At 35.3% G+C, this 14,617-nt stretch overlaps 2 protein-coding genes across 2 annotated transcripts in view; both read right to left on the bottom strand.

Moving 5' to 3' along the window:
- LOC108969093 (dual 3',5'-cyclic-AMP and -GMP phosphodiesterase 11-like) overlaps positions 1–8,169 on the bottom strand; it is a gene marked incomplete in the record, with an annotated part of 25,583 nt that extends 17,414 nt beyond the window's left edge. The window contains 3 exon segments of the mRNA XM_018933605.1: positions 670–1,015; positions 2,980–3,126; positions 7,851–8,169. Of these exon segments, the coding sequence (XP_018789150.1) occupies positions 670–1,015; positions 2,980–3,126; positions 7,851–8,095 (738 nt within the window).
- A 4,365-nt stretch (positions 8,170–12,534) lies between these two features.
- LOC108969056 (dual 3',5'-cyclic-AMP and -GMP phosphodiesterase 11-like) overlaps positions 12,535–14,617 on the bottom strand; it is a gene marked incomplete at its 5' end in the record, with an annotated part of 65,204 nt that continues 63,121 nt past the window's right edge. The window contains one exon of the mRNA XM_018933549.1: positions 12,535–12,860. Within this exon, the coding sequence (XP_018789094.1) occupies positions 12,535–12,860 (326 nt within the window). The remainder of the gene's footprint in view (positions 12,861–14,617) is intronic.

Here is a 14,617-nt window from a genome sequence, read left to right as displayed (position 1 = left end):
ATTTGCTAATTTAACTTTGAGTTGGCACAAAATATACAAAATCACACCTTTTAAATCAAATGATTATCATGACAACTCTTTACTATCATACCTTGTACATTGCTAATCAAAAGACATACTTTGCTTTTATGCACGAACAAAATATTCTCAAATTTTATCTAAAGTGTTATTTCTGTGTCTGCAACACCGAAATTTTCAGCCCAAAAAGGATATTTACACACTCTGCGTGCACACGTGGCRTATACGTAACCACCTGCTCATAACTAACACTGCCCATAAGCAATAGCTCAATAACAAAAGGTAGCCTTTAATCAACTAAAAATACATTTGATACTCAAAATACCAATACTAGTGCCATAAACAAAAACAAAGCACCATCACCATTAATGGCCACTAAGCCATTACAAGGGCCAGCGAACACGCAACACTTAGTCTGCCTACGAAATATACGAAATTTCAAGTTACTGTTTTTGCGCTTGCCAAACTCAAATTCGCAATTCTGCTTTAATGCTATGCCGCCCGCTTTAATTAAGCACTACACACCACCGTACTGTGCTTATAGTGCTAACAACCGCGCTACTCTTAATGTATACATTCAATACACGCTGCCATTATTGTTGTCCACTGCAAGAGACATTGTAGTTGAGACAAAATGAGACAATACCTTACCAGTTCAAAAATGAGCTCTTTCTCATCCAACGCCTTCAATTCGTTGCGTGATAAACGTTGCGGCCGATAATAGCCCATTGTGCCGAAACTGTGCGCCGTCTGTCCATGATGATGATGATGATAGTGATGAGCACCGAGTGTGCTCGTACCATTGGCAGCATTATAGTTGCCATTGCCAGCGCCAATGTTATTGCCATTACTCGCACCACCAATGCCGCCCATATTGCTGCTGTTTGTTGAGCAATCATTTTGTGTGCCTACACTTAAGAATGTCGGTGTACCGTCAATGGTGTTGACAATTGGCTTCAGCAGACCGCCGCGTTCAAATTCATGTGCTGATATTTTTCTGCAAGCCAATTGCAATCGTTSACGTATGTGTGTGTATGTGYGRGTTTGTAGCGGATTCACGTGCGCARCGAGTGTTTGAATTTCCATTGATGCCAAGAATAACACACCAACGGCCAGCCGCATTCAGGGAAATTCATGGAAATTATTACGAATCAGCAAGTAGCAGTGTAGAGTCATACAGCGGAAAATATGAAAAATAGAGAAATAAATATTATTTAATTAATAAGTCATGTGCACAATAATGAGCTCGGTGGGCAAGATTTCACGAGAACCACTCAACCGATCTTCGTGAAATTTTGTGCAGGTCTTTGAGATACATTTCTTAAAGACTTGGACGAGGTTTTTTTTATCGATAGCAACTATTTAAAAAAAAAACTCAAATTTTCCACTGAATTTTTTCAAATTTCATTTTTTTTTTTTTAATGTAAAAATGTCTGCTAAAACACCAATTTTCAGTTTTTTTTTCAAGTTCTGAACTGCGTTGTTAATAATGCTTTTAACAATAAGAAAATCTAGTAAAATATTTCATTTTTTATATGAGAAAAAAATTTTGAAAAATACTGATTTTWCCCGAGTAAACCCATGTAACCCTTTAAGCAAGATTGATTAAAAACAACACAGTCTTTATCTATCGCCAAATTTAAGCCAGCAGGGCAGTATATCAACAGATTATAACCACAATAGGATACACAACAACAAATATATATGAGTGCACACAGTTGAACGATGGCTTGAGGCAGCACTGAAATTATTTTTTGCGGTTAGCAACTCAACTTTTCTGGGCCATTACACCATTTATCTGCTAATATTGCCTGCCTGCCACTCAACAAAATGGCTAAGTAAACATAKAAATAAAAAAAAAGCAACAGAAAGCAGAATGTCAGAGTACACTTCATCAACTCGAAGCTTTGCCGTACCAACACTAGCGCACAAGTCAAACCAATAATRGCACACATATACAAATATATGTATGGGGTGTGTAACCGGCACTTGCGTGGATCGCTGCTATTGTTGTTGTATGTACATTTAATAAGTACCAAACAGCAAACAGCTGTGCGTTGAAATGAAGGACAATCAACCGTAGATAATAGACCATAGAACATAGGCAACAAGCTACTGGCAACATAACAACAGCACAAGAGCGCTGTGGACAAACAGCTATGGCGTCTAAAATAGCAAACACATAAAAGAGGAGCAACAGCACTAGTGTTGAAAAAGCCAAAGGGCGTTAAATGAAATATGTGCGTTGCATAGGTCAAAAAATCATGCTTGGCTTTGAGGCAACGCATGAACATAACTGGGTGTAGCAAGCACATATCTGCTATAGAAATGTGGAATATGCTAAGTCAGCTATATTTAGCTTTTATCATCGATACAGTACAATACATTTATTAATAGCATAATCTGTTGGGGTAATATTACAAATTTCTCATTAAAAGCATGCCAGTTTCGATTTCAATGAAGAGGTCTGGCTGCATGTGAAATAAAACGTCTACACTCRGTCGGCGTATGCTCTAGTGGTAAATATTGATTTGTCGGCGATTACTCATACACATATATACACATATGCTGATATATGAGGGGATTACGACGAGTGAATATATGGTTCATATAGGGTATAGCTCAAGCAGCTTAGCTAATGCTAATAATGAATATATCAGGTATAAAACAGGGTGGTTTAGCTTTAAAGACGACATCTCGAGTGTCAGGAAAATAATTTTAAATTAAAAATTTTTTACTGAAAAAACCTGCACATATTTTTCAACTAATTATCAGGTATACTTTGTTACATGCTTCTTTATAATTTTAAATATTAATTTTCATTTTAAAAATATTTTTTGTTTTATAATTTTCCACAGTAACAATCGTTTCATGGATTTTTCTCTGCTTTTAGCAGTCTTAAAAAAAGATTTTCGCAAGTATAAATGCATAAAATTCACATTTTTCAATTCTGCGACTTACCTCACCGGCGTTGTCGCTCCCGATCCACCTCGTGATGAGCAACTCTGTCCATTTGTATGTGTAGGTGAGCCAGTCAACGAGACATCATTGCCAGCTGTAGTGGCATGTGAAACGAGCCAAGCATCAACTACCTGACGTGTGGCTTTTCTGCAAAGAGAAATCAGAAAAAGATGAAAAATTGTTGACAAATAGATTTTTTTTATTGTTGTATTTAGGGTTTTCATAAGGTCTCATAAAGTTATAAGTTATAACGATTCGAAAACATAGCTTTGAAAATTGTAAATGTGTAAGTTCATTTTTGTATGACATCCAACAACAATTTTTTTAAACAAGTGTAAACATCTTTAATTTTACGATTTTATAATGCTTTACGACGGGTTGTGAGTACCCCAATTATAAAAGTCATAAAAAGTTGAAGAACTTTTCTTTTATTTTTTTAAACAAAATTCATGAAAATTATTACAATCAGCCTTGAAGAAGTGTTGGCGAAAATTTAGTGAACTTTTGCAACACGAGTGTTGTTGTTGTTGAAGTGACAGAAAACATTCTTCGAATAATTACGAGGAATGGTGCCGAGTTACTAGTGCTTGGACAGTCTGGGTTCGTTCGGGTTACTTGGACTCGACTAACGTAGAACCGGTAATATCCATCTGTCAAGGGTTTGAGTTATTAGGCTTATAATATATATTTTAGAGCAAAAGAAATTGTCTCACAGACAATTTATAATTATGTTCAACAACTTTATTTTCTCTTTTATTCCTCTCTTTCTCAACTGCTCCTTCCGTGCTTGAAATTTCAAGTTTCACTAGTTTTCTTATACAAATCTGTTTAAGGACTAYTTAAAAAAAAAAAAAGCAAAAGCAATTTATTTACCATAGAAACAACATAAAAGTAGAAAACCTTTGACATGAAAGCAATATTGTCACACAAAATACTAAACTATTTCTCAATCCCCAAGCAAAAATAGAGAACAAGATACCTATCAATCACTCTCCCAAAACCAAAAATCAGCACTTCAATGAGTTCAAGGACAATGTGTTAAATTTTCAAACTTCTCTACTGCCAATTATACGCTATTTATTGATGTCGAATATATGCGCACAGYTTGATAGGTCCTTTCTTCGCTTCAATGCAGCTAACAAAGTCAACTTCTTTGAAAAACATTGCAGCTGGGTGCACTTCAAAAGCTATAGCCAGCAACACAAAGGCAAACATAACTAAATAAATATTATTTTATTTTATTTTAGATATTTTGTTTGTTGTTTATTGCACACAAAAAGCTGTTTGCCCAACGAGGCAGCTGCATTGCCGACCGCAGGACGAAAATAATAAATTTTGCGAGAACAAATCAAAATATGACAAGAGCATGACAGCGTCAATAAATCATTCAAGCTAAATAAAAAAAGATGACACGCACATGCATATRCGTGTATGTGCATATGTTTATAATAAATAAATTGCAAAGATTTGCACATATATATAATGTAATTGCCTGCCAAAAGCGCAGAAATTGACTGCAGTGACCCAAATTTCAAAATTTTATCTAAACTCATAAATTGTGACACTGTTGTTTATTTTTTGCTTTTTTTCGAGTTTCTGTTTTTGTTTTTCTAAGCGCTTATACTTTTACTGCAATTACTTCAGCAAATATTTGCACAGGCTCACTAAAGTTGGCTCTAAAGTTGGTTGTTGTTGTTCAAATATTTATTTTTGTTGTTGTCCAAATGTTTTTTTTTTATTGTTTTTTGTGTTGCTCTTAAGTGAGCAGTGAGCAAGTGGCTTTACAGTTTTGCCGAAGCCTAAGCCTAAGCTGCGCCATTGTTCATTTTCCACTTCACGGCGGTTACTCATACGCCATGGCAGCAAATTTATTCAGTTGGCAAAGTGGCTGCATTTTACTTTTTTGATGCAGTTATGATTGTATGGAGTACACGTTATAAATATACAGTATTTTATTCGACTTAACGGTACTCTTATGTACAGTTATATACCATTATTCTTAAAAAGTTGCATTATAGAAATCTTGTCTTATTTAGTATTGGGCAACAACGTTGTGTGGCAAAAGCGACGGTGCATATTTTATGAATAATATATTTATGAAAAATCGCTGAAATAATTAAGAATTCAGATAACGTCACTCAGAGAGAGTAGGGTCATTTGGCCGCAAAATAACACTTTCTTAAGTCTTCTGTTTTAGGGACAGTCTGCATACTCTCAACTTTTTCCGTGATATGTGACCAATAATTTAATACAGAATCCCTTATTTATTACCAAATTAACTCCACGACTCCAATTATGCGCACTTCTCTTTAACCCCGGTGACAAAAATTACCGCTCTCCAATATKCATACATTTTCCTAATTTGCAAACATTTCCTTCATCACACACGCTTTTCTAATAAAAGTCAAATACAATGCTATAAATAACAATCTTATACAAAATAGCCAATAATGGTGCAATATTCGACACCCCGCAAAAACCCAGCGAGTATATATACAAAGCAATCACATTCGCCAGCTGCTGTTGCTAAATCTCACACAATGCGGATTTATGCAAATCAGATGGACAAAAGCGCACAAAAATGTCCATAATTTATAACCAATATACTCACTAGTGACCGCATACACAGACAGATATCACCATAAATACATATACCAACACATACATATAAGCTCAACCGAACCCTGCGAATATCACCCCAAATTGATTTTTTTGCTAAATGTTTGTAACAAGCAAGCGGCTAATATATATAAAAATATTTTTAAACACCATAAAAAAGCATTAATGCACATTCCTACATGCGTGCACACGCACATAACATACACCCTCTCCTTTTTCCCACATTCATAAATTTTCTTTTTATTAATGGCCAATTTATGGGGCAGCTTATTCGACTTCCGCATGAAGGAGTTTCCACTTTTCCTTTTCTTTTTTTGCTGTTTTGGTCCTTTTTTCAGCATTCCGCTCAATTTTTTCCCCACCTTCAATTAAATCTTCACACTCGCAGCATTGACTCTCGCGCCACATTGCTTGCCAGCAATTGAAATTTTATATTCATGCGCACTTTTTCACACTTGCCTGATTTTTTTAACACTTTAATACAATATTTATTTTCATATTATTGCATTTTATTCAGTTATTTTTATTTCTGCTTTGCGTCACTTTGGTCTCATATTCCCTTTATTGCTGCGGCGCGTGTTCGTTGGCGGACTCAATATCATTTGAATTCATTTCACTTACTTGCATAACGAAACATTATTACAGCTGCTCGTGTTGGCGCTAATAAATTGATTGACATTGTAATATCCTTTAATATCCTGATTCCGTAGGACACAATTTATGGCAATTCTATTTTTATGCCCGCCGTTCACTTCTCATACCACTAAGTTATTTTGTGTGCGATTGGTTTTTGAATGTATGTGTGTATTGCTGAGGGATATGGGATTGGTTGCTTCGGGGTGGTAAAAGGAAGTTGTCAAAATTAGTGTCACTCTTGGGTGAACATGAAGTTTTTCGGTGCTTCTTAACAATTAATTTTAAAATTAATATAAAAATTATAAACTAAAGGTTTTTTGCTTATCTTTTGTCTTAGCAAAGACACGAACCACCACGGAGATTATTTCTAAGTAAAAATTCACGAGAGGATCGATTTTTCTACTGAGAGGGTATATGGAATTCAACTGTAGTAATCCAATTGGAAATAACTTCCACATTCGGATCTTCATAGCAGACACATATAGTATACCAACTTCTCAATCACATATATATAAGAGTGCATTAATCAGACAATTATTGGATTTTTACAGCGCAAACTTTCCACAATAATTTGTGGCCTTACTTGCTGAAAATTAAGATCAGCTTAGCTTTTCCCTTAGCAGAGACACGAACCATCAGCTTATCGGGAGAGTTCTCAAGCAAAAATTTACTATAGCAATTATTTTATGCTCAGAGGATTTGGAAAAAAAAATTATCAAAACGAGAACGCGTAAATTTTTACAAATTCAGGAGAGAAATACTAAAAGCAATTTCGATCGATTTTATACTTAAAAAATCCTGTCAATTGCAATAAATCTCTTGGACAGATGTACGTTGGTCTTTCCTGCTGAATATTTAAGAAATAGCTCAATAAGGTTAATTTTCTTTCAAATTAAATATACAAAAGAGTCCTTTTATACTAAAAAAAAAAGCCCACTTATTTAACATTTTTCATATTTTGTAAACCACAACTGTCTTTTGAAGAATGAAAAAAGCTTAGAAGCTAGCCAAGAAAATTTTCAATCTTGATTGCATTTTGTACACTGTTGCCAAGCAAACACATCCACATGTACACAAATGTACTACATCCATGTAAGTTTAACACAGACATACTTTTTATCTAACAGTCAGTCCTGCTATGTTAAAGGAGGAGTTGCAAGGCAAAAAATATATAATATTAATACTTCGAGGTATATTAACGCGCACATGCAATTCGCTCGCATGCTCTGCATATGAATATACGATACGAGTATATTACGCTGTATTGTCAAACTCACAATAGTCTCGTATTTATGGCAATACTATAAATATTTATACAAAAAAGCATGAGAACCCAGTTGTGCACTCACAGAGAAACACATCTATATTTATGTACTCTTGTATTTAAGCTCCTTAAGCTGCTACTTCTTCTTATATAAGCACGATTATTAGGATTTTCTACAAGGTCAAGCTTAAGACAATCACTTCGAAGCTCTGCTGCTGCGCAACTCTTTCATACATTTAGCTAGCTAATCCTTTATTTGCTTGTATTTATTAATTTCTGAGCTCATTTTGCGCTCAACCCCGGCATAATCGCGCCAGTCACCCACTCTTTGGCATATCCTTTACCCGCTTACCTTATGAAATAATCCTGTACAAATTCTTGATTCTCATCCATCCACGCCTCCATGCGCGCCTGTTCGGCATCGTAGCCCTTTTGTGTTGTATGCTGCATGGTGTGCGGGTTTTGTTGTTGCTGTTGGTGATGATGATATTGATTTTGTGTAGTTTGCAGTTGCAGGGGGACACCGGTACGCTGATTTAACGCATTGGCGTTTTCAAAGCTGACGCAYCCTGTGCCCCCCTGCTCCGCCGCTGGCATACGACCGGTGTGATGGTAATGATGTGTTGTTGTTTGGCACTGCGTACTCGGCTCCTCAATGCTTCGCAGCTGTAGGCCTGCAAAAAAAGAAAGATGACGGGAAATAATTATTGACTCACTTCAAAGAACTAAATTTTGAAAAAAAAATCAAAATGTTGTACAATTAAGATCTTTTAGAAATTTTTTTAGGCCTTTTTGGTTTAGTCTCCGCTAAAATTATTTATTTTATGTCAAAAACTTTATTTCAAATAGCGCCTAAATGCAGACAACGCTTTTTTTTATGTCCACAAATATTTGTTTAACTCAACATCCTTTCCTGAGATTTATACCAACAGGTTAGTATTTTTTTCTTATTCCTTTTTTTGCAATTTTTAATGCCTTTATATGTTATGAATGTTTCTAACGGGTGACCCAGGTACTTTTTCCTATAGCATTTTTTGACAGATCAAACGTCGTGTCAAGCTGTTAKGWTATTTTTTACCAGGACGCTAAAAAGAAAGGGAAAAAACCGATAGCCAACAGATATTCCAAACTCCAGTGCATTTATTATTTATGAGAAATATATCGAYGARTTTTTACAYATATTTATATGTATATTTGATGTATATATCTTAGAGAGATCACTAAGAGTTATATTTGTAATAATTCACGTTAATAATGAAGCTACCCCGCAGAGCCACAAATTCTCGACATAAGCCTCTTCAGTAAAAAAAAATACCTCTTGTTACACACATAACGTATACCACAAACACGTATACTCCTTTCATTCATATCCCCCTCGATCCACAAACAGTATTCCATAGTGAGCGAACTGCAATTTGAATGCATAAAGGATTAAATAAAATTAGTACGAGCAAAGCTTTAACAAGGGCAAACCACTAGGGTGCGACACCAATTGGGTTTGGCAGCAGCAATAACAGCAAAAACAGAAACAAACCGCCGGCATATCACACATTCCCAAGCAGCCAGAGAACTCGTTAAAATCATTTGTGCCACACTAGCAAGTTTAAATAATTTTTATACGCGCGCACATATACACACAACTGCATGTGTGTGTGTNTTGCCTGCCAAAAGCGCAGAAATTGACTGCAGTGACCCAAATTTCAAAATTTTATCTAAACTCATAAATTGTGACACTGTTGTTTATTTTTTGCTTTTTTTCGAGTTTCTGTTTTTGTTTTTCTAAGCGCTTATACTTTTACTGCAATTACTTCAGCAAATATTTGCACAGGCTCACTAAAGTTGGCTCTAAAGTTGGTTGTTGTTGTTCAAATATTTATTTTTGTTGTTGTCCAAATGTTTTTTTTTTATTGTTTTTTGTGTTGCTCTTAAGTGAGCAGTGAGCAAGTGGCTTTACAGTTTTGCCGAAGCCTAAGCCTAAGCTACGCCATTGTTCATTTTCCACTTCACGGCGGTTACTCATACGCCATGGCAGCAAATTTATTCAGTTGGCAAAGTGGCTGCATTTTACTTTTTTGATGCAGTTATGATTGTATGGAGTACACGTTATAAATATACAGTATTTTATTCGACTTAACGGTACTCTTACGTACAGTTATATACCATTATTCTTAAAAAGTTGCATTATAGAAATCTTGTCTTATTTAGTATTGGGCAACAACGTTGTGTGGCAAAAGCGACGGTGCATATTTTATGAATAATATATTTATGAAAAATCGCTGAAATAATTAAGAATTAAGATAACGTCACTCAGAGAGAGTAGGGTCATTTGGCCGCAAAATAACACTTTCTTAAGTCTTCTGTTTTAGGGACAGTCTGCATACTCTCAACTTTTTCCGTGATATGTGACCAATAATTTAATACAGAATCCCTTATTTATTACCAAATTAACTCCACGACTCCAATTATGCGCACTTCTCTTTAACCCCGGTGACAAAAATTACCGCTCTCCAATATTCATACATTTTCCTAATTTGCAAACATTTCCTTCATCACACACGCTTTTCTAATAAAAGTCAAATACAATGCTATAAATAACAATCTTATACAAAATAGCCAATAATGGTGCAATATTCGACACCCCGCAAAAACCCAGCGAGTATATATACAAAGCAATCACATTCGCCAGCTGCTGTTGCTAAATCTCACACAATGCGGATTTATGCAAATCAGATGGACAAAAGCGCACAAAAATGTCCATAATTTATAACCAATATACTCACTAGTGACCGCATACACAGACAGATATCACCATAAATACATATACCAACACATACATATAAGCTCAACCGAACCCTGCGAATATCACCCCAAATTGATTTTTTTGCTAAATGTTTGTAACAAGCAAGCGGCTAATATATATAAAAATATTTTTAAACACCATAAAAAAGCATTAATGCACATTCCTACATGCGTGCACACGCACATAACATACACCCTCTCCTTTTTCCCACATTCATAAATTTTCTTTTTATTAATGGCCAATTTATGGGGCAGCTTATTCGACTTCCGCATGAAGGAGTTTCCACTTTTCCTTTTCTTTTTTTGCTGTTTTGGTCCTTTTTTCAGCATTCCGCTCAATTTTTTCCCCACCTTCAATTAAATCTTCACACTCGCAGCATTGACTCTCGCGCCACATTGCTTGCCAGCAATTGAAATTTTATATTCATGCGCACTTTTTCACACTTGCCTGATTTTTTTAACACTTTAATACAATATTTATTTTCATATTATTGCATTTTATTCAGTTATTTTTATTTCTGCTTTGCGTCACTTTGGTCTCATATTCCCTTTATTGCTGCGGCGCGTGTTCGTTGGCGGACTCAATATCATTTGAATTCATTTCACTTACTTGCATAACGAAACATTATTACAGCTGCTCGTGTTGGCGCTAATAAATTGATTGACATTGTAATATCCTTTAATATCCTGATTCCGTAGGACACAATTTATGGCAATTCTATTTTTATGCCCGCCGTTCACTTCTCATACCACTAAGTTATTTTGTGTGCGATTGGTTTTTGAATGTATGTGTGTATTGCTGAGGGATATGGGATTGGTTGCTTCGGGGTGGTAAAAGGAAGTTGTCAAAATTAGTGTCACTCTTGGGTGAACATGAAGTTTTTCGGTGCTTCTTAACAATTAATTTTAAAATTAATATAAAAATTATAAACTAAAGGTTTTTTGCTTATCTTTTGTCTTAGCAAAGACACGAACCACCACGGAGATTATTTCTAAGTAAAAATTCACGAGAGGATCGATTTTTCTACTGAGAGGGTATATGGAATTCAACTGTAGTAATCCAATTGGAAATAACTTCCACATTCGGATCTTCATAGCAGACACATATAGTATACCAACTTCTCAATCACATATATATAAGAGTGCATTAATCAGACAATTATTGGATTTTTACAGCGCAAACTTTCCACAATAATTTGTGGCCTTACTTGCTGAAAATTAAGATCAGCTTAGCTTTTCCCTTAGCAGAGACACGAACCATCAGCTTATCGGGAGAGTTCTCAAGCAAAAATTTACTATAGCAATTATTTTATGCTCAGAGGATTTGGAAAAAAAAATTATCAAAACGAGAACGCGTAAATTTTTACAAATTCAGGAGAGAAATACTAAAAGCAATTTCGATCGATTTTATACTTAAAAAATCCTGTCAATTGCAATAAATCTCTTGGACAGATGTACGTTGGTCTTTCCTGCTGAATATTTAAGAAATAGCTCAATAAGGTTAATTTTCTTTCAAATTAAATATACAAAAGAGTCCTTTTATACTAAAAAAAAAAGCCCACTTATTTAACATTTTTCATATTTTGTAAACCACAACTGTCTTTTGAAGAATGAAAAAAGCTTAGAAGCTAGCCAAGAAAATTTTCAATCTTGATTGCATTTTGTACACTGTTGCCAAGCAAACACATCCACATGTACACAAATGTACTACATCCATGTAAGTTTAACACAGACATACTTTTTATCTAACAGTCAGTCCTGCTATGTTAAAGGAGGAGTTGCAAGGCAAAAAATATATAATATTAATACTTCGAGGTATATTAACGCGCACATGCAATTCGCTCGCATGCTCTGCATATGAATATACGATACGAGTATATTACGCTGTATTGTCAAACTCACAATAGTCTCGTATTTATGGCAATACTATAAATATTTATACAAAAAAGCATGAGAACCCAGTTGTGCACTCACAGAGAAACACATCTATATTTATGTACTCTTGTATTTAAGCTCCTTAAGCTGCTACTTCTTCTTATATAAGCACGATTATTAGGATTTTCTACAAGGTCAAGCTTAAGACAATCACTTCGAAGCTCTGCTGCTGCGCAACTCTTTCATACATTTAGCTAGCTAATCCTTTATTTGCTTGTATTTATTAATTTCTGAGCTCATTTTGCGCTCAACCCCGGCATAATCGCGCCAGTCACCCACTCTTTGGCATATCCTTTACCCGCTTACCTTATGAAATAATCCTGTACAAATTCTTGATTCTCATCCATCCACGCCTCCATGCGCGCCTGTTCGGCATCGTAGCCCTTTTGTGTTGTATGCTGCATGGTGTGCGGGTTTTGTTGTTGCTGTTGGTGATGATGATATTGATTTTGTGTAGTTTGCAGTTGCAGGGGGACACCGGTACGCTGATTTAACGCATTGGCGTTTTCAAAGCTGACGCAYCCTGTGCCCCCCTGCTCCGCCGCTGGCATACGACCGGTGTGATGGTAATGATGTGTTGTTGTTTGGCACTGCGTACTCGGCTCCTCAATGCTTCGCAGCTGTAGGCCTGCAAAAAAAGAAAGATGACGGGAAATAATTATTGACTCACTTCAAAGAACTAAATTTTGAAAAAAAAATCAAAATGTTGTACAATTAAGATCTTTTAGAAATTTTTTTAGGCCTTTTTGGTTTAGTCTCCGCTAAAATTATTTATTTTATGTCAAAAACTTTATTTCAAATAGCGCCTAAATGCAGACAACGCTTTTTTTTATGTCCACAAATATTTGTTTAACTCAACATCCTTTCCTGAGATTTATACCAACAGGTTAGTATTTTTTTCTTATTCCTTTTTTTGCAATTTTTAATGCCTTTATATGTTATGAATGTTTCTAACGGGTGACCCAGGTACTTTTTCCTATAGCATTTTTTGACAGATCAAACGTCGTGTCAAGCTGTTAKGWTATTTTTTACCAGGACGCTAAAAAGAAAGGGAAAAAACCGATAGCCAACAGATATTCCAAACTCCAGTGCATTTATTATTTATGAGAAATATATCGAYGARTTTTTACAYATATTTATATGTATATTTGATGTATATATCTTAGAGAGATCACTAAGAGTTATATTTGTAATAATTCACGTTAATAATGAAGCTACCCCGCAGAGCCACAAATTCTCGACATAAGCCTCTTCAGTAAAAAAAAATACCTCTTGTTACACACATAACGTATACCACAAACACGTATACTCCTTTCATTCATATCCCCCTCGATCCACAAACAGTATTCCATAGTGAGCGAACTGCAATTTGAATGCATAAAGGATTAAATAAAATTAGTACGAGCAAAGCTTTAACAAGGGCAAACCACTAGGGTGCGACACCAATTGGGTTTGGCAGCAGCAATAACAGCAAAAACAGAAACAAACCGCCGGCATATCACACATTCCCAAGCAGCCAGAAAACTCGTTAAAGTCATTTGTGCCACACTAGCAAGTTTAAATAATTTTTATACGCGCGCACATATACACACAACTGCATGTGTGTGTGTATATATTATGCATGTGAATATAGAAATGGGAAAATGCCAGCGCATTCATATGAGCAAATTTTATTTCTCCGACCATTGCAGCACTCAAATTAACACACAAATGTTGGCTATAGTATTGRCATATATCATATATGATACATACATAAATACATGCATATATACGTATGTGTTTCGCATACGAATCAAAGTTGTGTGTAAAAAAGTTTCCTGTTTGCGTTTTTGTAGACTTTCCATCACCGCTTCCTGCATTTTTTCGCTTTTTTTGTTTTTTTTGCTTGCACCCTACCTTCATATGAAACACATGCTCGCGTGTGTGTTCTCAAATTTGCAACAAAAAAACAGGCAAACTCAAGCACACACTCAGCTCTCGTATGAAATGAAATTTTTATGCATTAGTGTGTGAAAAGTTAACCGTTTGCAGAAAGTTCCTATGCCACTGATTTATTTTTTGTTGATTCGCATTTAAAGGAAGTAAAGCAGTTAGTCAGCGTTGAGTTCTAATGCATTTGCTAACTTGACAGCAAACGCGCATTTTTGTTGTTGCAACCTTTATTTGTTATGTTGGTTTTACACTTCCATTAACRACCCACGAATTTTTGCTGCACAAAAGTGCTTAATTACAAATCTCTGAACTTCGTTTGAGTACTTTGTTTAGAGAATTTTGTTTTAATTTCCGTTTAAAATTTGTTTTGTTTTTTTTTTTCGTAAAAATATTATGCTTTGCTCTCACTAAAGACAGATAGAGGAGTAGTAGACAGCAACTAGTACCTATATG

Source organism: Bactrocera latifrons, unplaced genomic scaffold (genome assembly GCF_001853355.1).
Source record: "Bactrocera latifrons isolate USDA-ARS-PBARC rearing strain unplaced genomic scaffold, ASM185335v1 scaffold_24, whole genome shotgun sequence".
NCBI classification, from domain to species: Eukaryota; Metazoa; Arthropoda; class Insecta; order Diptera; family Tephritidae; genus Bactrocera; species Bactrocera latifrons.
Note: the sequence above shows the minus strand (reverse complement) of the source record. Positions and strands in the feature narration are given on the sequence as shown.